Below are 24,297 nucleotides of genomic sequence, written 5' to 3'. Positions count from 1 at the left end.
CAAAAAGGAAAGGAAAAAAGTACCACATTAACAAAAAACAGGATGTAAGATTTTATCAGAGGTGTTGATGTAAAATTATATAAGTATGTGCTTGCTTATTTTTTATTTTTATTTTTTAAAGTTTATTTATTTAAGTAGTTTCTACACACAGTGTGGGGCTCCAACTCATGACCCCTAGATCAAGAGTCACATATTCTTCTGACTGAGTCAGTCAGGTGCTCTTTGATTTGTTTAAAAATAGACATTTTAAATGAAAAAACAGGTAAGATTTGCATAAAAATTCCATTACATCCTTGGTAATTGCATGGATATGAATTTGTTTTAGCTAATATTGATCAAAAAGGTAAAATTCATTTTAGTTAGTATATATTAAAATAATTTGTGAGTTGTGATTTACATTTGTATATTTACATTTTTTGTTGATACTATTCTCAATTCCCAAAAACGAACCATTCATTCTTTTATGCGCAAGAGCAATTATAGAAATAGTAATACAGGGGTGTCTGGATGGCTCAGTTGGTTGAGCGTTTGACTTCAGCTCAGGTCATGATCTCACACTTTGTGGGTTCGAGCCCCAGGTCGGGCTCTGTGCTGACAGCTCAGAGCCTGGAGCCTGCTTCAGATTCTGTGTTCCCCTCCCTCTCTGCCCCGTCTCTATTTATGCTCTGTCTCAAAAATAAATAAAACATTAAAAAAAAAAAAAGAAATATAATACCAATACAACAATTCAAAATAATCCTATGTAAATTGCAAGCATGCCTTTGGTGCAAATACAGGATGTGAATCCATAGTGCTAAGTGACTGTGCAAGGACTCTTGCACAAGCAACCCCCAAAAGAAAAGCATCAATGAAATCACTCTCCAAATTTTATCTGCTTTTAAAAAAATGTTTATTTATTTTTGAGAGAGAGAGAAAGACAGAGCACGAATGGGAGAGGGGCAGAGAGAGAGAGGGAGACACAGAATCCGAAGTAGACTCCAGGCTCTGAGCTGTCAGCACAGAGCCCCACACAGGGCTCAACTCATGAACTATGAGATCATGATCTGAGATGAAGTCAGACGCTTAACAGAGTGAGCCACCCAGGTGCCCCCAAATTTTATTTGCTTTAAACAATTCTCTAATTCAATGAACAATTTGTCTGAAATTTATGTGTCAGAGTCCAAGATTTAGCTTCATTGTCTACCTAGTAGTAATTTACCTGGATTATGGGAGAAGTATAACAAGGTGAGTATACTAACTAGAAGAAGTAGTGATCAGTGTTATTGTAGATCTAGGGCATTCCTCCAAACAGTAGTCCTGGCCTCTCTCTATAAATTACCATGCATCTACAAACTATAGTTTTGGATGGGAACTGCCAAATGTGTTTTGAAGCAGGTGCTTCTGTTTCCTTAATCTCTAAAAGTCCTTCAAATGGGACTGGTTTGAGAAGCCTGATTTTTATGGCACCAGCTTAGAGAATAAATATAGCTTCCTAGCTGAAAAATCCATGTGTTGCAAATGCCTCTTCACTGCCTTGATTCAGATCTCAGCCTGCACACAGAGCATCTTACCTGTCTGGAAAGGTAGCTGTCCCATGTCTTACTTCCTCTTTCAGTGCTGTGGTCATTGTTGTTTGGTCTATCTCCAAGAATCTGCATCTTTTTCTCTGAATGTTGGTAATTGTTCCCATTACACGTCTTCCATCTTCTTTTTCAGATGACCCTCAGATATGCTATTTTACAAACATTTCTAGGGAAATAATAGTTCCTCTTGCCCGAGGCACATTTATTTTTTGCGCTTAGCTGCACAGACCTGGATACTGCTTTTTATTGCTTCAGGGAAGGGCAGAGATACAACCAAATTATAGGCAAGCTGGCCTAGCTTTCCTTATCTGTCCCTTTCTCAGCCGGTTCAAGGTCATCCTCTACTCCCAGCCATATTCTCAACCATACTTACTTAGTGTGACAGAATTCCTACTCCTTCCTGTCCTTCACACACCCCTCCAATGCCTCTGGATAGAATGGAGGAGAAATGCAGTAGCAGCCCTTCCATTGTGTTTCTGAACATGTATTTCTTTGCTATCAGGACTTTCTGGTCATCTCTCTTGGCACCAAGATCCTCTACACTCATTTCACTCATGCAGCTTCATATACTGGTTATCCATGATATAGAGAAAACTGAGGGGAGTTTGCTCTCAATCTAGGGAGTTGTGGGATATAACAATTTGGAATACCTTCAGTTTGGAAGTCTTTAATAGTTTGGTTGGGACAGATACCCACTGCAATATAAGAAACCAGGTTTAGAGATCAGAATAAAGAGGATGAGCTCTGGCATGAAAGGAGGCTGATAGCTATTGGCACGTGACATGAAGCTTGATGCCAGCAAGTTGGAGAAATTATTCAGAAGTAGTACTCTCAACTTTAGTTGTTCAGGGTCACTGTTCTTAAAAAGATCAGATCCAGAATCTTGTTTTATAAGCTCTAGATATATCTTAGTCTAATCTTAAGGTGCTCAAAGTCCTCTTTACACTGGCTTGGGTTACTCTCTTTTTAACCATCTTGGCCAACTCTGAGGCTGTCTACAAGTTTCTATACCCATGCACAAATCTTCTACAAGTTATTTGTTTTGGATTTACATAATGTCATAATTAACACCAATATAGTATCTGGCTATTTATGTAGTGGTGGTTGGGGGTGGAGAGCCTGGATAATAGCTTGTAGGAGAGCTAGATACTGTTATACTGTTTTCCTAAAATAAGAAGTCTCTGGATCCAAGTTATATCAGATTCTTATAGTCTATGTTGCTATGGTATATCCCTACTCCAGAGCCCCCAGCTATGAACCACCATGTCAAGGGACTCTTCCTTTTTTCCATATCTTGGTTGACTGGACAAGTGCCAACTCCGATCCTGGTATTATGGCATGTAATGACAGACACTCCTTTTCCATATTCTGTATGTCTCTAGAGGGGAGGGTGTTTTGGCCAGGACCCTTAGTTTATTTTCTGATTGCCTCACTTGTATTACCCCTGAGGCCTCCTTTGTTCCTAAAGTAGGCTAGGGACATCTGCTTCCTAGAACCAAATCTAAAGAAACAAAGGTACATAACAAAGCCAAATGGGAACAGAATCTTGCTTGGAACTCTTCCTGGGCAGAAAACAATAACTGGTATGGACTAGAGATTAGGGGAGGAGAAGGAAAAGTGGGGTAAAAGTACAAAAGGAAGCTGGCAGGCTCAATGTTTCTGTTTTGGCATGACCAGTCTCTCTTCATCCTCTTCCTGGATGTAGGGCTTGGTGCCAGTGCCCCTGAGGCTTTCTCCACAAATAAAAGGAGGTGAAGCTGTCTGGTGCCCCCATTTCAGGTTCTTGGGGGCAGCCAAAATGATGTCCTTTGTCTCTCTGCTCCTGGTTGGCATCATGTTCCCTGCCATCCAGGGGAAGCAATTTACAAAATGTGAGCTGTCCCAGGTGCTGAAAGACATGGATGGCTATGGAGGCATTGCTTTGCCTGAATGTAAGTTCTCTGCTGCCTTGCTACATCCATTCTTCATCTGTGTCTCTCTTTTACCCACCTTTTCCTCTCCACTTTTATCCAATTATCGAATAATCATTTTATCTTATCTGCTTAATCTTTTTATTATATTTTTTTTGGAACTCTTCTTTTCATCTCATCAGTATACTTTGTGGTTTGCAATATTTGGAGATTGGCTAGAGAGCCTTTCTATGTCTGGTAATATAGATTCTCATTTATGCTATAAATGCATAATTTTTAGTCACCTCTGTGATACCGCCTTCTCGTCTTTCTCTCAGGGATCTGTACCATATTTCATACTAGTGGTTATGATACACAAACCATAGTCAATAACAACGGCAGCACAGAATATGGACTCTTCCAGATCAATAATAAATTTTGGTGCAGGGACAACCAGATCCCTCAGTCAAGGAACATCTGTGACATCTCCTGTGACAGTGAGTAGCCGCTTTTATCTTGTTCCTCTGTTTTCCTGGAGCCTACCTCTGGGATAATCTCATTTTTGGTGTCAAGGACACTCCTGGCTTCACTGCCTTATACTCCATTTCAACTATGGGGCTTGACTTGACAGAATTTTCATGTTCACTAAATCCCCAGACAGTCCCTGGAGTTCACAGGTAGATGATCTGAGATGTCTGGGATTCTTGAAGTCCAATAGCCTGCATTTTCAGAGTAAGTCAGTTGATGAAGTTGACAGTTCTCTGAAGACGTCCAAGAGAAGTGAGGGAATCTTTATCTGGAATGGGGAGCATTATTGTATTGCCTTTCTCATAAAGGCAACAGGCATAAGTCTCCAGTTCAGAGAAGGGCTAGACCTAATAGATCCAGGGAAGAGGGAAACACATTATCTTTCTGGGTAATACTTAGCTCTCTCATTCCTCTCCTTGTAACTCTTGCCAGAGTTCCTGGATGATGACCTTACTGATGACATGATTTGTGCCAAGAAGATCCTGGATAAGGAAGGAATTGACTACTGGTAAATCCCCATTCTATTTTATACTTTTCCCTTGCCCTCCTTTTTTTCACTCCTTTAGTCCAGCACTACTGCCCTCCCTTTCTATCTGCTGGCATTTAATTTAGAATGTCGTTTTCAAAACAAAACTCATCAAGAAGATTCAGGTTTCCAATTTTTCAAGCCTTCCTCACACCACTCCTGTTTAACAATATTCCTAATAAGCATAGGGAAGAGAAGGCTGAGACCTATGGCTCCCTTCACCTGGACATGGACATCTAATTCTGCTTGTTTTAGTCCTAGACACTGAAGCGAGCCCTTGATACCACTGCATGACTTTTCCAGCCCTATAATTTTTTTTTTTGGAGTTTTAAAAGTGGATCCTACTTCACAAGTGTCCCTTGCCATCTGGCTAGGAATGTCCTTCTGTAATTTTCATCCAAACTCTTCCACCTTGACTGTCTTGGGGATTAAGCTAGATGGAAGTTTGAGCTAAGATCCAGTCATCCAACTTGTCCTGTCTCTTTTTCCATTATCAGGTTGGCCCATAAACCACTCTGCTCTGAGAAGCTGGAACAGTGGCACTGTGAGTTGTGAGTGCCTGCTGTCTTTGCTGTTTCTGCCCTCTGTACGTTCCTGGAATGCCTCTCCCCTAAGGCTACCTCAGTTTGCTTCTTTCTACCCCCTTGAAGCTGATTTGTCTCTGAGCCCTGAACCCTGTAGTAACACCATTGGACACTTGAGAATGATTCTCCAGGGATGTGTGACTGGTACACTGGACTTTTGACCCTTTGTTAGTGACCCCTGATGGCACTTTGACCACACAATGGATTCCATCTCTGTCTTGAATAAAGGGCCTGATTTTGAATGGCTGGCTGTATTTTCTTCCTAGAGGGAGGAGGAGGAAATAGCATGAGTGGGTGGATACTGAAGCCATAAGTCATAGCCACCATCCATCTCTACTGGAAAGGAAATAGGCTGAAATTATAATAGAAAGATGGAGGTTACTTTCTGTTCCAACTCAATTCAACAAACTTATTGATCATCTAACATTTCAAGAAACTATAGAGGGAGTAAAAAATTGGCAAAAAGGTCTCTTCCCTCAAGGACTAGTAGGAAAGATAAGATAAACATTAATAAATAATTATAATACAAGGGATAATGTCATAACATCATGAGAGAGTTTAGAAATGTGCTCCAAACATTCATAAGAGAAAAGATACTTTATATTGGGGGGTGTGCTGTGGAAAAAGAGATCAAGGAAGGATTCATGAAAGGAGTGGCATTTAAGCTGGTTTTGAAATATGGGTTGGGTTTTGACTGACAGAGATGTGGGATGGGAGAAGGACATCAAGGATCTGAAAAGGGTGACCTGAATGGATTGAGGGAGAGTTCAGTCCTAAAGTCTCACACTTTAGGAAACCTGGGCATGTCATCTCTTAAAAGGAGGGTTTTGGTCCAGGTGGGTTTTATTTTGTTTTTTCTTTTTTCTTTTCTTTTCTTTTTTTTTTTTATATCCCTTACCCTCGAAATAAGGAAATATCCTTCACAAAATTCTGTGAGAGGAACAGAAGACCCTTATAGTAAGCTCAGCAATTGAAGAATCTGGACATTGGGGCCCTTTGGTTTGAGCCCTGCATTCCATTACTTCTCGTTGATTCCCTTACTTTTTTTTTAGTTTTATTTTTAAGTAATCTCTATACCGAATATAGGGCTTGAACTCAAAACCCCACAATCAAGGGTCACATGCTCTACTGACTGAGCCAGACAGGTGCCTCTGCTTTGCTTATTTTTAAGGAGGATTTATCCTAATAATATAAGAAATGTGAAAGGAGAAGAATCAGGATATTGAGTCCTAAGGTCTGTTTCTGCTACTCATTGATGGTGCAAACCTGGGCATGTCATCTCTGTCCCCTCTGCTTCAATTTCCTCATCTTAAAAGGAGGGTTTTGGTTTAGGTATTTTTTTGTTTTTGATATCCCTTCCTGCTTTGACAATCCAGCATTCCAAAACTCCAGTCTAAAGTACCACATTTATGTACAGATGGCTACCAAGGTCATTAAAATATGCTCAACCTCACTCATAATTAGGGAAATATGAATCAAAGCTATTATGAGCTATCACCTCACACCTGTCAGAATGGCCAAAATAAATAACATAGGAAACAACTGGTGTTGGTGACGATGCAGAGAAAGGGCAACCCTCTTAAAACGTTGGTGGTAATGGGGAAACTAGTGCAGCCACTCTGGAAAACAGCATTGAGGTTCCTAAAAAATTAAAGTAGAACTACTCTACAACCCAGCAATTGCACTACTAAGTATTTACCAAAGGATACAAAAGTACTAATTCAAAGGGATACATGCACCCTGATATTTATAGTAGCATTATCAACAATAGCCAAATTTTGGAAAGAGCCCAAATGTCCACTGACTAATGAATGGATAAAGGAGATGTGGTACACACACACGAATATTACTCAGCCATCAAAAATAATAAAATATTGCCATTTGCAACGACTTGGATGGAGCTAGAGTGTATTATGCTTACTGAAATAGGTCAGTCAGAGAAAGACAAACATGTGTACTTGTTCTGATGAGCACTGGTGCTGTATGTAAGTGATGAATTACTAAATTCTACACCCAAAATTAATATAACACTGTATATTAGCTAACTGGAACTTAAATATAAACTTGAAGAAAAAAAATAAATTACCACATTTCTGAATTAGCTGAATTATCTTCTACTTCCTGTCTTCCTTAGATGCCTAATATACCTGATTGCACTCCTCCCACCCCTATACCAAAAGGGGCTTTTGGCAGTGAGATCATACTTCTCTTGTTTCAGAGACAATCAGTTTCCAACTGAAGTCCCTATGGCCTGTTTAGGGACTGATAGTGTCATGGAAGGGGTGGAGAGGTCATCCCTCTCCTATACTATGAAAAGAGACTCTCAGGAAATAGCCTGGTATTCATGATGTGATTTTAGTGTGAATTTAAACACAATGTGATGTATCTCCCAGGAGTATTCCCCTATGGGACCAAAGGATTTACCCAACTCTACAGGTTTTAGGAGTGACCCCTTTGTATGGGTGGGTGTGGGAGGACAGGGTCAGATGGCCATTCCTCCTACTGAGCTCACGTAGCTACTTCTTACTTATTACCCTGCTTTAGTTACTTTTCAGGAAGGCAAATAGTCTGGAAATATAAGGGACCTGCTTCGCCAAGTGGACAGAGCAGAAATGCAGCAGAGGCTGGGACCTGTGCTCAGTCTCATTGCTCCAGCTTTCGTTCCACAGAGAAGACCAGGAAATGTCACCTGTAGGTGGACCATATATGAGTCCATAATCTGAAGAGGACTTTGTTAGAGGAAATTGACAACAAATTTATTTTCAGAGAGTATCTTAGCCTGAATTTCAGTACAGAGGGAAGCCATGGAGCTGGCACATGGAAGTAGTCCTGACTGGTGCAGACCTCTTGGCCTTCAATAGAAGCAAGACAGGAAAGTGCTGTTGTTCTCTTCCTGAGAACAGTCTTGGGAGCTGAAAGGGAGATGGGTGGCAGCTGAGAATCTGCTCTGTTTCTCCAACTCCTTATCCTTCTTTAGACCTAGAACAAGTCTTTTTTTTTTTTTTTTTTTTTTTTTTTTTGGCCTGAACAAGTCTTGAACCAGGCAGGGATCTGAAGTGGTCCAGGCTCAGGTGAGCAGTGGAGGCTCAGGGCAGGGCTGTCAGAGTCCATCCTCTGATGGAGCGCTGTGTGATGACTCAACAATATAGACTCCCTTTCTCCCTTTCTATTCCAATTTCTCCTCCATGCTACTTTCCTCTGACATCTAGACATAATTTCCTTTTGGATAAGTGCCCAGAAGTGGAATTACTGGATCATATGGTAGTTCTAAATATTTTGAGGAACCTCTACACTTCTTTGTGGCAATTTTCTTGAGTGGTGACTGAGCCCCCTGTGGATGGGTGTCATGTGCTCTGTGGAGGTTTTTGTATCTCACTTCATTGGAGGAGGACAGTGGGGTCAGAGGAACTAATGCTTCTGTTTTTAGAAGAAAGAACACTGAGATAGCTGGTGATAGGTCTTCCTGCCTCCTCTTCCTTTGCACCACTGTTTCTCCTGTTATGAGGAGGCAGTGGAGCTTGGTTAAAAGGTAAGCCCAAGCTTCCGGGCCATCACTCTCCTGAGGGCTGCTTTCACTTCTTGGTTCTTCAGACTGTAGATGAGGGGGTTTAGCAATGGGGTCACCACACTGTACTGCACAGAGAGCACTTGCTCCAGAGCTGAGCCAGATGCTGGGGTCATGTACCTTGAAGGGAATGGCACAGAGGAGTAAACTGAGCTCAGAACAGTGGCCACAATACACGTTGGCAGGCATGGTCCATCCCATCCCAGTCTCTGCAAAGTGGGTCCTCAGAGCTGAATTGACTACCAATGGTAGCAGCATCTAGATATGACTGTATGATCACTGATGAGACCATCATTTCCACCTTCAAATGCCTCCAAACATGAGTTTTCTTATGCAGAGCATTATAAGAGCTGCCCCGAGAAAAAAGAAAATTCTGTGGCATGTCAAGGGCTGCAGATTGGAACAAAACTAATAATTTCATGCATTTCTTTAGTACTTCATCTGCTTCAAAGCACCTTTTCTTAATAGTTTTGATAAACATATGAGGATAAAAATATGAGGATTTTTTTCTCTTCTTTTCCCTGTATATACCATGTATCTTCTCATCCTGTGAGGATTGTTTCTTGCAAAATGTATGCTTCTCTAATAATGCTGTTATTGTTCCCAACATTTACACTCTGGGAATTACCTTCAGTCACAGCATATTATTTTATATAATGCTTATTGGAACAAGCATTTGTCCTTTTAGGTACATTTTTCTTTGGCTTAGAAAAGGAGCCAAGCTTGGTAAATAAAGTGGAAAATAAAAATATGCTAAGTACAAGATACAAATCCAAAATAATAATAAATCTTGGAGTGAATTTCGTTAAGGATTACTGGGAGTATTTCCCAAAGAAGCAATACATTTTTTTTTTTGTAACAGTGCCATCATCATTGGAATGTTCTTTGTGGGTTCAAGTGGGCTTGATTTAAAAACATATTCATTTTACTGTCATTATTTTTCATCTATCCCTCCTAACATTTTTGTGAGGTAGGTAGGAGAAATCTTATTGTCTCCTTATGGCATATGAGGAAAATGAGACAGATAGAAATAAAGAGATTTTCCCACTGCCTCAGCTGAGCTCTTCTCAACTATTCCTTATTATCCTTTTCCACCCTTGCATTCTTTCCAAGTAACAACCATGTGAGGAAATATGGAGCAATTTGAACAAATCCATCTCCAGTTCACTAGTAGATACCATGGACCATTAATTATTCTGCCCCTAGTAGGTGAGGACTTGTCAGCTAGAGCTGCTTATGTTTGAGAGAGCATGGTAGGAAAGAACATGAGGTTTGAAGTCAGTGGGACTTGGTTTATATTATGGCTCGATTACTAACTTGTTCTGGGACATTTGAGGAATTACCTCATTATTCTTGAAACTTAGGTTCCTTACCTGAAAGTGGAGTTAATAATATTTCTCTTCTCTACATACTAAAATTGAGCCTGACCATGTAAAAGTAGCTTCAGAGACATCATCTTTCAGTAGGAAAGAAAGATGTCATCTCTTTCAAGGATGATGTTTTTTATTTTTATTTTTTTTCTGGCACTGAATAATAATCTACCAAGGGCTCTATGACTTCCTTTTGAGAACTATTAATCATAGGTTAGTGAAAGTAGGAAAGTCTCTAGTCCTTATATAAGCACATCTTTCAGACTTAGACAATTGAGACCTGAGAAAGAAAATGGATTTTTTATAACTCACACAGCTAGTCCACAGCAGAACCAGAACTAGAACCCAGGCCTTCTGAATTCCAGTATAGTCATTTTCCTGCTACTTTGCAATGCCTTGCTCTACAGACCAATGCCACTTTAGGACAAGAGATACCCTACATTTACATTTAGGAGGTATAGTATGACATACCTGAAAACTCCTGAACCATAAAAGATGGTGACCACAAGAAAATGAGAAGAGCAGGTGGAAAAGATCTTCCTCCGACCCGTGGCAGAGTTGATCCCCAGGGCTGTCATGATGATACGGGTGTAGGAGCCCAGCAATAGGACAAGGGTGCCAAGGCCCAGGATCACCATGGTGGTCAGGATGGAGGCAACACTAATGTAAGGGTCGGAACAGGCCAACAGGAGCACTGGGGGAAGCTCACAGGCAAAACTGCGGACAAGATTGGGGCCACAGAAGTGCTGCTGACCCAGAAGGATGCTGTTAACCAGGCCTGTTCCCAGTCCTATGACCCAGGAAGCTCCCACCAGGCCACTACATACCTTCCTGTTCATGGCCACTACATACAACAGTGGGTGGCACACAGCCTGGAACCGGTCATAGGCCATGACTGAAAGGAGGCAAGCTTCAGTGGCTCCAGAAAATATGACCAAAGATATCTGAGTAAAACACTCAAGGGGGGATATAGTCTTCCATTTGGAAAGAAGGTTCTCCAGAAGTTTAGGGACAATGATTGAGGAATAAAAAGCATCCAGGAGGGAGAGGTGACTCAGGAAGAAGTACATGGGCGTGTGGAGGTGGGAATCAGCCCTGATCACCAGTAGCACTGTCAGGTTCCCCATCAGGGTCAGGAGGTAAATCCCCAGAAAGAGCACAAAGAGCAGAGCCTGAATCTGAGGGTTGTTGGAGAATCCTAAGAGAACAAATTCAGTGACTGTGGTTATGTTGCCAACTTCCATGGAGCATTTAAGTTCCCTTTCAGAGGGGCAAGAATGGAGAAGAATGATCAAATGAGTTATTAGTCTCAGAGCATGCCTGGGGATGAGGTATTGGAAGTAAAGCTTCACGGCTCATCAGCCCTTCCTGGCTCAGGGTAGGAAACTATTGGCCAAGGTGGAGAAGGTGGGAAAGAAGAGTGTAGATGATCGGACCTAGAAAGGAAAGAGAAGAGAATAGAGATTATCCAGACTGGAGAAGGAAAGGAAGGCAGTTGGGAACAGACTCCAGAGCATTGAGAAGTACTGTTTTCCAGTTTCAGAAGGAATTGAACTCAAACCACAGGAGAGCTCTAAATCAGTACAGTGAATAAGTGATGAACATTTGGACTGATTAGGTGGCTGACAGATCATGATGAATGAGTGATTGATAGGGATATTGTAAAACCTAAAGATGGTGCAAGACCTTTTTCTGTCATAGTAAGTTCATGAGTAAGTCACTTGAGTTTCTTATTTAAAAAATCTGGGAGGTGCCTGGTTGGCTCAGTTGGTTAAGCGTCTGACTCCTGATTTCGGCTCAGGTCATGATCTCATGGTTCGCGAGTTTGAGCCCCATACTCTGTCCTGATAGTAAGAAGCCTGCTTGAGTCTCTCTCTCTCTCTCAAAAATAAATAAACATTTAAAAAATCTGGGAAAACTAGATGGTTTCTAAAGTCCATTCCAGCTTAGAAATTCTAAAGTTTAAAAAAAAAAAAGCAATTCTACAGGCGCCTGGGTGGCTCAGTTGGTTAAGCGCCCGACCGGCTCAGGTCATGATCTTGTGGTTTGTGAGTTCGAGCTCTGCATCAGGCTCTGTGCTGACAACTCAGAACCTGGAGCCTGCTTTTGATTCTGTGTCTTCCTCTCTCTCTGCCTCTCCCCTGCTCACTCTGTCTCTCTCTCAGAAATAAATAAACATAAATTTAAAAAAAAAAAACAATTCTAAAGATTAAAGGACAACTTCCTTGGGCATCACTGGTACTAAATAAAGATCCTTTCTTCCCTCTGCGTCAACCCAAGCAGAAGTGGCACACAAGTGTGTTGATTTTATGGAAGCCAGGCAGGAGGAAGCCCTCAAAATGGGGGTGAGGGTTGTGTGTATCAGCTATGCCAAGGTCTTCCCATTCTAGGCTTTCTGTGAATCTATATTGTCTACTGTTTGTTCTGTAATCTCAGTACTTAACATGTAAGTCCATGAAGACTGTGTTATTCTCTGAGTTGGTACCAGGGGATTTGGATAAAGCCAAGTCAATCTTGGACCATCTTCTATGCATCACAGGGATGGTAAAAGCCAACGAGAGAGGGGGGGGGGAGATTGAGAGAGAGAATGCAAGAACACTGAGAACAAGAATACCTGGTAAAATGTACAGTGATAGGGTTTGGTCTAGACCAGAACAAGGTAGATTTGTCACCTTTCTCTTTGATGGATAACTCAGGAAGGTGATAAGTGAGGATCTGATCTCTCTGTTCATGGCTTGACACTAACAGGTTCCCAGACTGGGTAGTTTTAGGAGAAGATGTATATGAATGAGAAGGAGATTTGTTTTTACCTGGGCACCCTAGGCCAACAAGTGATGCTCTCAGGATGGCATCCTTCCCAACACTAGAGCAAAAGCCCCAGATATGGCTAGCGCTTCTGTGGGCTTCCCTCAACTTTGTTTTTCCTTTAGAAAATTCAGGTGTGGAACTTCCTAGCAAAGAAACATCCCTATAGTCTTCTGTCTAAGGGGAAGGCTTCTTAACTCTGCTTCCCATATAACAATGGCCAGAGGGACTTGATCTCAGCTCTAGACTTTGGAGAGTGACGGAGCTCCCTGGAGAGGCATTTAAGCAGGAGGTCTGCTCTAAATGCGAATGAGTTCTCCAGGGCCAACAATTCCTCTTCTGAATCACTCTTGTTTCAGTGGCAATTCCTCTTCTGAATCACTCTTGTTTCAGTGGGTTGCATCATACATGAGGGGCCAATAGTGTCTAAAGATAAAAATAAAAATCAATAAAAAAGATAAAAATATAAAATTTTAAGGATTCCTAGTATGAAAACTTGGAATTTCCTCTCTCCCTCCCTTCGTGCATCCTTCCTTCTCATTTCATTATGTTTTAAATCATATTTATGATTATACAAATAAGATTATGATAAAAGAAAATGAAAAAGATACTGAAGATATATGAAAATGAAAAAAGATATTAAAGATATTTTAATGATAAAAGAAGAAAATAAAGATGTATCATGTCATCCCAAATTATTTTATTTATTGTAATTCAAATAAAATCCAAATAGATTAAAAACTTTAAAAACAAATTTTAATTGTTATAAAAACTTTTTATTGTAAACAAATTTAAACATATACAGAAGTAGAAAGAATAGTGTATTGACCCTTCTGTAGCCATCATCCAGTTTCAATAATTATCAGCTCCTGGACTGCTATCCAGCTTGGACTACATGGAGCTGGAAAATGTGTCTCTGCATTATATGAGCAGTCATATGTCTAAAACATGGGAAATTTCTATTACTGAAAGGCAGAAGGGAAGGGCAGTACTGAGGACAGATGATCAGCCTTTACCATGGATGAGGATTGAATGGTGATTGACCAAGTCCCCAGGAGATAACAAATCATTAATATACAAGGAACTGGTGTCTTACATTTGGGACCACCCATACATCTCTGGACTTAAGAAAAAAAAAATAGTTCTTTTATTTTGTCTGAGGCACTGCATTTGAAGACCCCTTCTATAACAATTTAGTCTTTATCTCCCTAAAACAGATTTCCTAACTAACCCAAATTGTCACACCTGTTAGGTGTGAGGTCGTTGTGGTTTTGATTTGTATTTCCCTGATGATGAGTGATGTTGAGCATCTTTTCATGTGTCTGTTAGCCATATGGATGTTTTCTTTGGGAAAGTGTCTATTCCTGTCTTCTGCATACTTCTTCACTGGATTATTTGTTTCTTGGGTGCTGAGATTGGTAAATTCTTTATAGATTTTGGATACTAACCCTTTATCAGATATGTCATTCCAATTCCGTTGGTTGCCTTTTAGTTTTGTTGATTGTTTCCTTCATTTTGATGAGGTCCCAATAGTTCATTTTTGCTTTTATTTCCCTTGCCCCTGGAGATGTGTCTATTAAGAAGTTGCTGTGGCAAGAGGTTGCTGCCTGTGCTCTCCTGCAGGATTTCAATGATTTTCTGTCTCACATTTAAGTCTTTCATCCATTTTAAGTTATTTTTGTGTATGGTGTAAGAAAGTGGTCCAGTTTTATTCTTCTGCATGTCCAGTTTTCCCAACACCACTTACTGAAGAGACTATTTTTTTTCCATTGGATACTCTTTTCCTGCTTTGTCAAAGATTAGTTGGCCATATATTTGTGGGTCCATTTCTGATGATCTCTGTATGTTTTTATGCCAGTACAATACTGTCTTGATGATTATAGCTTTGTAATACAGCTTGAAGCCCGTAATTGTGATGCCTCCAGCTTTGGTTCTCTTTTTCAACATTACTTTGGGTATTGGGGGTTTTTGGTTTCATACTTAGGATTGTTTGTTCTAGCCCTGTGAAGAATGGCCCAACTTTTTTCTTATTGTAAGAGCAGGAGTGATAGCTTACTAGTCCTCCACAACTCTGAGCCAAAACCAGAAGTCTGAGTTTTTTAAATAGGAAAATTACAGCTCTTGTTTCCAGAATGTCTTTTATTTTACTGTACTTGAATCTCTTTAAATGCCTTCACTGTTTGTATTTTTCTGTGGTGGTTGCTTAGGTCCATCTATTTCTATCTCTTTCCACATTTTTTGTGGTTTGTTCTGATTATCCTACTTGATGTTTATTTCTCTGTGTCTCTATACTGTTTTATTTACTCACTGTGGTCAAGGTCCGGCTGTTTGAGTTCTGTAAGTGGCGACATTCTTGTGGCAGAGGAGAGTCCACACCCATGTGCCTGTAGCAGCCTGTAAATTGCCATCCCATCTCCAGACACATACTTCTGCACTCCAGGCTCCATGTGACTTCCCATCTTCAAGAAAGGAAGACTTATTTTGGTTTGAGTTCTTTTTTTAAAAAATGTTTTAGTTATTTCTGAGGAGAGAGAGAGAAACAGAGAGAGAGAGAGAGAACGAGCAGGGGAGGGTCAGAGAGAAAAGGAGATACAGAATCTGAAACAGGCTCCAGGTTCTGAGCTAGCTGTCAGCACAGAGCCCGATGCGGGGCTCAGACCCACAAACCGTGAGATCATGACCTGAGCCGAAGTCAGATGCCCAACCAACTGAGCCACCCAGGTGCCCTGTTCTTCTTTAGATGTTTGGTAGTTGGACAGAAATCCCTTTGCATAAGGTAATGCCAACCTTGACCTATAGGCTCATCACCGGAGTGCTAGTCTTCCCAGGAACATCCATGTTCAATTCCTGGAGAGAAACGCCTGCACACGCTGCTCCTAACAGCACTCCCATGGGCCCTGAGCCTCACCGGCCCGGCTTCCTGATGGTAGCAGCAGCAGCTCAGCCCAAGAGAACTGGGAAGTTTGAACTTGGGATTAGAGTTCGGTGGGACATGTTCAAGCTGCTGATCCTTTGTACACTTCTGGATACAATAACATATTGAATATATTAATATTCAGCTATGCCATATCTTCATTTTGCATTTCACTGACCTAATCCATTGTGAATTACTGCTTAATGCTCAGAGAGAGACATCTGTTTCTTTTGCTTCCAAGTTCCTATGGGAATTTCATTCAAGTTTTTGAGTTCTCATAATGCATTCTTCCTGAAGATGAAATTTTCTGAAACTCAAATATCTTCTAATTTTCCTTTCTCAAGGTCCCCAGTGTGGTCTCTTTGGTTATGGGTATAGGGTAAAATAATCCTTGCTCATTCAGACTTCATTGCAGAGGCCTATATGACCAACCAACCATTTCTTATGGCTCATGAGAAACCTTCCTTGCCATCCATGCAGTCTGCCTGTTGAGCCCATAACTGCTATTCAATTCCCACTAAACCGCGAACTCCCTGAGGGCAAGAGGATATGGATTTTTTAAAAAAAGTTATTAATGGCAAGAGTTAGACATGTTTCCATTGATAAAGAAAACTCCAAGGATTCAAAATGACAAATCTTACAAATCTAAGATTTATAGGAAAAGTCAGCGGCATTAAAATGAGGCTATGCATCACAGCCAAAGGCTGCCTCATAGGAAGGGGAGAGGACTGGGTGGAGCTCACTTATCTTACTTCCACAGGGCCATACAGCACATGCTTTCTCTCTTGATTAGAAACCACCAGCATGTATGTGAAACACCACACCCAGGAGCTCCGACGTAACTGGGCATGTGTGACACATCACTTTCTCCATCCAGCCTGGTAAACGGAGAGCTGCTGCACAAACCATCTCCGCAAAAGTAGCAGCGATTCGAAGATTCAAGGTAAGCCCAAACGTTCGCTCAAGAGCTAGCAAACATTCTCCTCCACTTAGCGGTGTTCAGGAGGCGGACTTTGCCCCCGGGTCTAAAATTATTAGTAGCCATTTCAACAAAGGTTCATCAGGGAACTGTTTTTAGCACACTGCAAAGTCACATTTTTTTCCACTCAACAATCCCTTATTTTTATGTTTTCTTGCTCTCCATTGTCAATTTGTCCCACCTGAATCACCTTTTTAGTAGTAGTTGGTCTCACAGATATAGCTAATTTAGCAGGTATATCTTCCCCAGGTTCCTTTGGTTGAAGCGCCATCTCCTGGCCAGAGAGGGTGAAGCTCAACCAAAGGAGATTGAGCTATTTTTGCTAACATTGAATGCAGCAACCATGGAACTGAGTTTTAGCAGATCCTGCTAATCCATTTTGCTAGATCTGAGGCTTAGGTTTTATCATTTTCAGATTCCACTGGAAGGTTTATTATCATAACTGCTTTGAAAACATGTGCTAATTCAAATCAAGGGTGACTTGGCAACCATCTGGCATCAGTGATTCACCTCTATCCCCTTTAGCAGAACCACAGTTTTTCTGTCTAAATAATACCTTAGCCATATTTTTAGTTAAAAAATGAGTTAGGCAGTGGACTTCTAATCCTGTTTCTTTTATTTTTTAATTTATTTCTGAGAGAGAGAGAGAGACAGCATAAACAGGGGAGGGTCAGAAGGAGAGGGAGATACAGAATCCGAAACAGGCTCCAGGCTCTGAGCTAGCTGTCAGCACAGAGCCCGACACGGACCGCGAGATCATGACCTGAGCTGAAGTCAGACGCTTAACCAACTAAGCCACCCAGGCGCCCCACTTCTAATCCTGTTTCTGATACCAACTGAACTAATGGCAGTAGTTAGTGTTTGTTAAAGGACACTCACAGGACCCGAAATAACAGTGCTTACAAATCTACGGTTGTTGCAGAAAGGGACACAGCATAGCAACAGCATCAGGTAAGGATAACCTCATAGCCAAAAGCTATCCCGCAGCAAGTCATCCAGAGACACCTGGCATTGGCTCCAATTGTCCTCTTTCCACGGCAGGACATGCATGGAACATTTTGGAATCAGGAAGCACAAAAGGATTCTAGAACTACCTTATACCTTGTTAATCATATAGATCTTGCTATGTAACCAGCCTCAATAGCAGAGGTCTCTGTGAGGTCTCACTGAGACCAGATACAAACAACCAATCTCGTTGTTATCAATAAACAATGGTGACACACTGGGATAAGCCACTTCAAAAGTCACCTTGGACCCATGGATACAAAGCAAACCATTAATCAGTGCATTTTATACCTTGACCAGGGATATTTAAAATATTTCATCCTTATCTCTGCTTTCTAATGCTCCCAGTCTTCCAGCTGGGTTCTCTGCTATGATGTCTGTCTCTTATCTACACTACATAGTAGATGTCAACAAAGCACTGATTCTCTACCACATGGGCATGCTAAAGTATGGCCATCAGGAAGACATGTACTTTATATATTCTTGGTGAATATTTACTAAAGGTGAATTAATCTCAGGGTGCCTGGGTGGCTCAGTCAGTTAAGCATCTGACTTCAGCTCGGGTCATGATCTCACAGTTCGTGGATTGGAGCCCCATGTCAGGCTATGTACTGACAATGTGGAAGCTGCTTGGGAGTCTCCCTCTCTCCTCTCTCTGCCCCTCCCCAGCTCTCTCTCTCAAAAATAAATAAACTTTAAAAAAAGTGAAATAATTTCAGTCTATCTATAGGCTTGGATTATATATAGTTATAAGAATAACGGGTACGTGCCTAGGTCTCTACATAATATCATGGAATCCTTATAAAATTCACAGGAGATGGGTGCCTGGGTGACTCAGGTAGTTAAGCCTTCAACTTGGGCTCAGGTCATGATCTTGCTGTCTGTGAGTTTGAGCCCCATGTCAGGCTCTGTGCCTGACAAAATAAATGAACATTGAAAAAAAAATTAAAAATTCACAGGAGATGTGTATGATTACACTCATTTAAAATTTTTTAATGTTTATTTTTGAGAGAGAGAGCAAGAATGAGAATGAGTGGAGGAGAGGCAGAGAGAGAGAGGGAGACACAGGATCTGAAGCAGGCTCCAGGCTCTGAGCTGTCAGCACAGACCCCGATGAGGGGCAACTCACAAAATGCAAGATCATGACCTGAGCCATAGTCAGACATTTAACCAACTGAGCTACCCCGGAACCTCTGAGTACACTCATTTTAGAGAGAAACTCACAGAAATTAAATAACTCATTTATTATTAAAAATTGTTTTTAAAAGCAATCCCCATACCCAACATGAGGCTTGACTTCACAACTCTGAAATCAAGCATGTTCTACCAACTGAGCCAGACAGTGCCCCTTAAATAGCTTATCTGAGGTCACACTGATACTACATGTTTGGGCAACGATTTGAAATAGGGTCTGTTTGAGATAAAATTTTGGCTCATTCACATTACTACCATAAGTTTCCTGAGAAATTTCAGAAAGCAGGGTGGGTCACATGCTCCGCTCTAAAAGGGAGGGGTTCTTCTTTTTAATTTTCTTGTTGACAGCTTAGAAAGTTCCCTGATTGCTTCCTGGTCAATCCATTCCTCATTTTATTCAACCTTGACTTTCTGAAATTTTATAATGCAGGGTGTGTGTATGTAAATATATTTAGATATATTCTTATTAGAAGATTAGTTTTAATTATATTATCCTTTTTTCCCTTGTCATTACTTTTGTTTTGACTATTTAATTTGTTAAGAACTCTGAAAATCTGTATAAAATCTTCCATAATTATTATAAATTTGTTAATTTCCCTTGTTCTTACCTATAGTATTTTATGCTATGTGACTAGAGCAGTTCAGGTTCACTGTCATTTTATCTTCTTTGTAGTTTATAAATGTCACTGTGGTTGTACACTTCCAAGTTTCACAGTAATAATCATTTAATCAGCACATTATTTATTGAGCACTTACTACATGCTTGACTGTTATGTTAGATTCTATGTCTAACTTTTTTTTTCTTAGTTTAGAGAGAGCAAGAACAAGAGTGCAAAGGTGTGGGGGAGGGGCAGGAGAGGGAGCAAGAGAGAATCTTAAGCAGGTTCCACACTCAGCAACAGCCAAGGTTGGGATTCCATCCCATGATTCTGTGATCATGAACTGAGCCAAAATTAAGAGTTGGATACTCAGGCGAATGAATCACCAGGCACCTCTAATTTTTTTTTGCTTCAAATTCAGTTTTGACTGATAATGAGAACTTGATAACCGCTTTCTCCTTGTATGCATTTTCTAGTTTAGATATCTCTTTGAACAATTATTTCATTTATTTATTTATTTATTTCTGAGAGAAAGAGAGAGCATAAGTGGGGAGGGGAAGAGAGAGGGAGACCAAGGATCCTAAACAGGCTCTGCCCTTACAGCAGAGAGCCAGATGTTGGGCTGGAATTCATGAACTGTGAGATTATGACCTGAGTGGAAATCAAGAGCCAGACACTTAACTTACTGAGCCACCCAGGAGCCCCTATTTTATTTATTTTTAAAATGTTTATTTATTTATTTTGAGAGAGAGACAGAGTGAGCAGAGGAGGGGTAGAGAGAGAAGGAGAGAAAGAATCCTAAGCAGGCTCTGTAGAATCAGCATGGAGCCTCATGCAAGGCTTGATCCCATGAACCTTGAGATCATGAATGGAACCAAAATCAAGAGTCTTACGTTCAACTGACTGATCTACCCAGGTGCCCCTAGATCTTTGAACAATTTTTTAAAACTCTCAACCTTCATGAGTCACTTTGAAGTCTTTTTTGAGATTATAATTTTTTATTATTTAAGATAATTGGATTTTTTTTTAGTACAGCTGACATACAATGTTACATTAGTTTCAGGTGTACAGCATAGTGATTCTGCAAGTTTATCCATTACAAAATCTTTATTTTGAATTCTTTATTTTGTATATAACATATAGCTTTTATAACACAATCTTAAAGTCTTTTCCTTTTAAGTGATGAGTTTATATTTCTATTACTTTTTTAAAAAATTTTTATTGTAGTTTATTCATTTTTGAGACAGAGACAGAGCATGAGTGGGGGAGGGGCAGAGAGAGACACACACACACAGAATCTGAAACAGGCCCAGGCTATGAGCTGTCAGTATAGAGCCTGATGCAGGGCTCAAACCCACGAACCATGAGATCATGACCTGGGCCAAAGTCGGATGCTTAACCGACTGAGCCACCCAGGCGCTCCTATATTTCCGTTATTGAAGTTTTCTGCAATGTTGTTGAAAAAATTTTTCTTTTCATTTTTTTTTTACTGTTTGTTTTTCTTTCTTAGTGCTATTTTGTTTTCTACCTAATGTTTGTGCAAGAATGTTATGTTGGTCTTACCATTCTGAAGAACATTAGATACCAGATGATGGTGTATAACATGTACAGAAGAAAAAAAAGGGGACCTCAAAATTCTGCAGCAAGGTAAGTTCTCTTTCATATGTAGAGTAAAAAAAAAGAGACTCTCAGATATGCAAGGTCTTAAGATATTTCACAATACCCACTTTTTAAAAAAATCTAGAGGAGTATACATGACAACAAAATAAAAACAGAATGAAAGAAAGAACTCATGAATAATGATTGGTGACACTCAAATGGTGGCTGTTAGTGTTCTTGTGGTCTGTGTACCATTTCCTTTAATCCTCAAAATGACTATATGATGTAGATACTATTATTATCCAAATTTTATATTTAGGAAACCAAGGTACAGAATAGGTTCTGGAATAGCCTGCAATTTTTCAGGCTCCCAAAGCAACTAACCATTATGCTCTGATGTGCCAAAGGGAAAGTAGAGTGGGGGAATGTGCTATGAAAGGGATGCCAGTGAATATTAAATATGTTTAAACATAAAATGAAGCCTAAATATAGATTATGATTAAAATCCAGAATTTAATTGGCAACAGCTCCTAATGTAGATGTAATAACTTGTTGATAATATCTAGGCACAGAAAATCCGGAAGTGGGAAAAACAAAAACAAAAACAAAAACTGGGTAAGGATATTTAAGTGGCAGAGGGAGGAGGAAGATTGTTAAAGTAAAATAAATTTATGATCTTTCATGGGAGGTTCAACATATTTTTTTAAAGTTGAACTGCATAAACACAGATTTAAGATGAACTTAAAATTATAAAGGAGAAGTAAAGATTGTCTAAATATTACAGAGGACAATAAAATGGATAAATCTTTAATAAAGTAGATCAGTAGGACAAAAAATAATAAGGGTGACGAGATCAAGTACATTACTGGTTAAGTCAAGAGACACAATATCGAGTTGTGAGCTCTATGCAGGAAGTGATGCTATGGTGTGAAGGAGCAGAGGAAAAAATAGACCTTTATAAGCCACAGAGATAACTAGATATAATTTCATGTATTTTACTTTCTGTTGTTGGGAGAGCGAGGGAGAGGATGGTACAGGGCTCCCTTCAAGTTAGTGGTCAAGAATTCTTCTTTAGGGGGCGCCTGGGTGGCTTAGTTGGTTAAGCGTCCGACTTTCGCTTAGGTCATGATCCCGCGGTTCATGGGTTCGAGCCCTGCGTCGGACTCTGTGCTGACTGCCAGCTCAGAGCCTGGAGCCTATTTCAGAGTCTGTGTCTCCCTCTTTCTCTGACCCTCCCCTGCTCATGCTGTCTCTCTCTCTCGCTCTCCTAGAAATAAATGAAACATTTTAAAAAAAAGAATTCTTCTTTAAAAAATGTTTTTTAAATGTTTATTTATTTTTGGGAGAAACAGAATGTAAGTTAGGGAGGGGCAGAGAGAGGGTGACAGCACAGAGCCTAACACAGGGCTGAACTCATGAACTGTGAGATCAAGACCTGAACTGAAGTCAGGCTTCAACAACTGAGCCACCTAGGTGCCGCAGAATTCTTCTATCTGAAGTTCAAGCAGGTGGCAAAACAAACTTCTCTCCTACACTCTGCCTCCTTGTTCACTACCTAAAATAGCGTAGGTATTTCCCCAGTGTCCGTCTCACAGCCGCCTTCACCTCTTTGTTCTTTAGGCTGTAGATGAGGGGATTCAGCAAGGGCGTGACTGCGCTGTACTGCAAAGAGGAGAGCAAATCCAGGGAGGAACCCGAGGTGGGCATGAGATAGCGAATCAAACCTGAGCCAAAGAACAGGATCACTGCAATGAGGTGGGAGGAGCAGGTGGAGAAGGCCTTGCTTCTGCCTGAGGTGGAGCTGATGCTCAGGATGGTGGAGACAATCTGGGCATAGGAGAAGAAGATTGGGAGGAAGGTTCCCAGCCCATGCAGTAAGGTGGAGCAGATCAAGATGTCAATGTTGATGGAGATATCAGAGCAAGACAGAGGGAAGAGGGAGGGCAGCTCACAGGTGTAGTGGTGTATGGTTTGGGCCTCACAGAAGTCCAGGTTAATAGCCAAGAGCACAATGACAACTGAATTGAGGGAAGCCAGGCCCCATGAGATCAACACCAGCCTCACACAGAGCTGGCTGCTCATCAGCTGGCCATAGAGCAGAGGGTGGCAGATGGCGGCATAGCGGTCATAGGCCATCACCGAGAGCAGAAAAGCTTCAGTCCCTGCAGTGATAAACACAAAGAACACCTGAGCCAGGCAGCCCTCTACTGAGATGGTTTTCTTCTCAGACAGAAGGTCCTTCAGTAGCTTGGGCACAGTGACAGAAGAGAAGCAGAGGTCTAGGAATGACAGGTTACTCAGGAAGAAGTACATGGGTGTATGGAGGCGGGAATCAGTCTTGATCACCAGCAGCATCATTAGGTTCCCCATCATGGTCAGGAGGTAAATCCCCAGGAAGAGGACAAAGAGCAGAGCCTGGACGTGGGGGTCGTCGGACAGCCCAGCGAGAATAAACTCGGTGATGGCACTGTGGTTCCTCCAGGCCATCTGTGGAGGGGATTTCCTGGGAATAAAATAGAAATAGGGATGAGATCTGTCTCCTTCAGGTCATCACCCCTCTTACCATACATGCCTCAAAGCTGCCCTCACTGCATCTCAGGAAAAGTTTTTATCCTGTTTTGTTATCACCAACCCTGGGTCACAGTCTTTGCGTACTTCAGAGAAAATTCTGCCTCTTCCATAGGGATTTCACTGGAAAAATGAATGTCTTTGGTTCACCTACACGTTCATAGTATTTAGATTCTACTAATTCTTCCTAGACTTTAGAAATCCCGAAAACTCTAGCACATATCTGCAGTGGGTTTCTAAACCTTCTTTCTTCAATTTCTCAATCACATTTTTTTGGTTCAAAGTCCTCCAATGGCTCCCTACCTGAGTTGACATCCATTAGGTACAGTAGGTCCAGTGCCTCGGGCCACAGTTCTTACATGGCTGATGAAAAATTTCTAAATTTCTTTTAAGATCAGAAAAATCTGCTTTATATTCATCTTTAGAACTGCAACATTTTAATATCTTTTTTTTTTTTTTTTTTAATGGAAAAGGGGCCTAGGGAGGCAAAAATGCCTGGGACCCATGAAAGTCATAATGTGCCCTTGCTCTTTACTTTATGAACAGAGCATTTAACTTTAGTAAGACTTTATTAAATACAGAGCATTTTCTTAATCACTATCTCAATTGT

The 24,297-nt window shown here is 40.8% G+C and overlaps 3 protein-coding genes across 3 annotated transcripts; 1 reads left to right on the top strand and 2 right to left on the bottom strand.

Annotated features, from left to right (window-relative positions):
- The first annotated feature begins 3,360 nt into the window (after positions 1-3,360).
- On the top strand, positions 3,361-5,311 carry LALBA (lactalbumin alpha). Its single transcript, XM_077753574.1, has 4 exons — positions 3,361-3,493; positions 3,790-3,948; positions 4,412-4,487; positions 5,003-5,311. Exons 1-4 carry the CDS (start codon positions 3,361-3,363, stop codon positions 5,058-5,060), a joined length of 426 nt encoding a protein of 141 aa, XP_077609700.1. The 3' UTR covers positions 5,061-5,311.
- A 3,300-nt stretch (positions 5,312-8,611) lies between these two features.
- Positions 8,612-11,268, bottom strand: OR5BS1 (olfactory receptor family 5 subfamily BS member 1). Its single transcript, XM_077753668.1, has 2 exons — positions 10,496-11,268; positions 8,612-8,774 (listed from the first exon to the last, which is right to left on the bottom strand). The coding sequence occupies exons 1-2, from the start codon at positions 11,266-11,268 to the stop codon at positions 8,612-8,614; spliced, it is 936 nt and encodes a 311-aa protein (XP_077609794.1).
- An 11,402-nt stretch (positions 11,269-22,670) lies between these two features.
- On the bottom strand, positions 22,671-23,606 carry OR8S1 (olfactory receptor family 8 subfamily S member 1). The gene has a single exon (XM_077753572.1). The coding sequence runs from the start codon at positions 23,604-23,606 to the stop codon at positions 22,671-22,673; it is 936 nt and encodes a 311-aa protein (XP_077609698.1).
- Between the last annotated feature and the right edge of the window lie 691 nt (positions 23,607-24,297).

Source organism: Crocuta crocuta, unplaced genomic scaffold, assembly GCF_008692635.1.
Source record: "Crocuta crocuta isolate KB4526 unplaced genomic scaffold, BGI_CrCroc_1.0 scaffold30, whole genome shotgun sequence".
Taxonomy (NCBI): Eukaryota; Metazoa; Chordata; class Mammalia; order Carnivora; family Hyaenidae; genus Crocuta; species Crocuta crocuta.
Note: the sequence above shows the minus strand (reverse complement) of the source record. Positions and strands in the feature narration are given on the sequence as shown.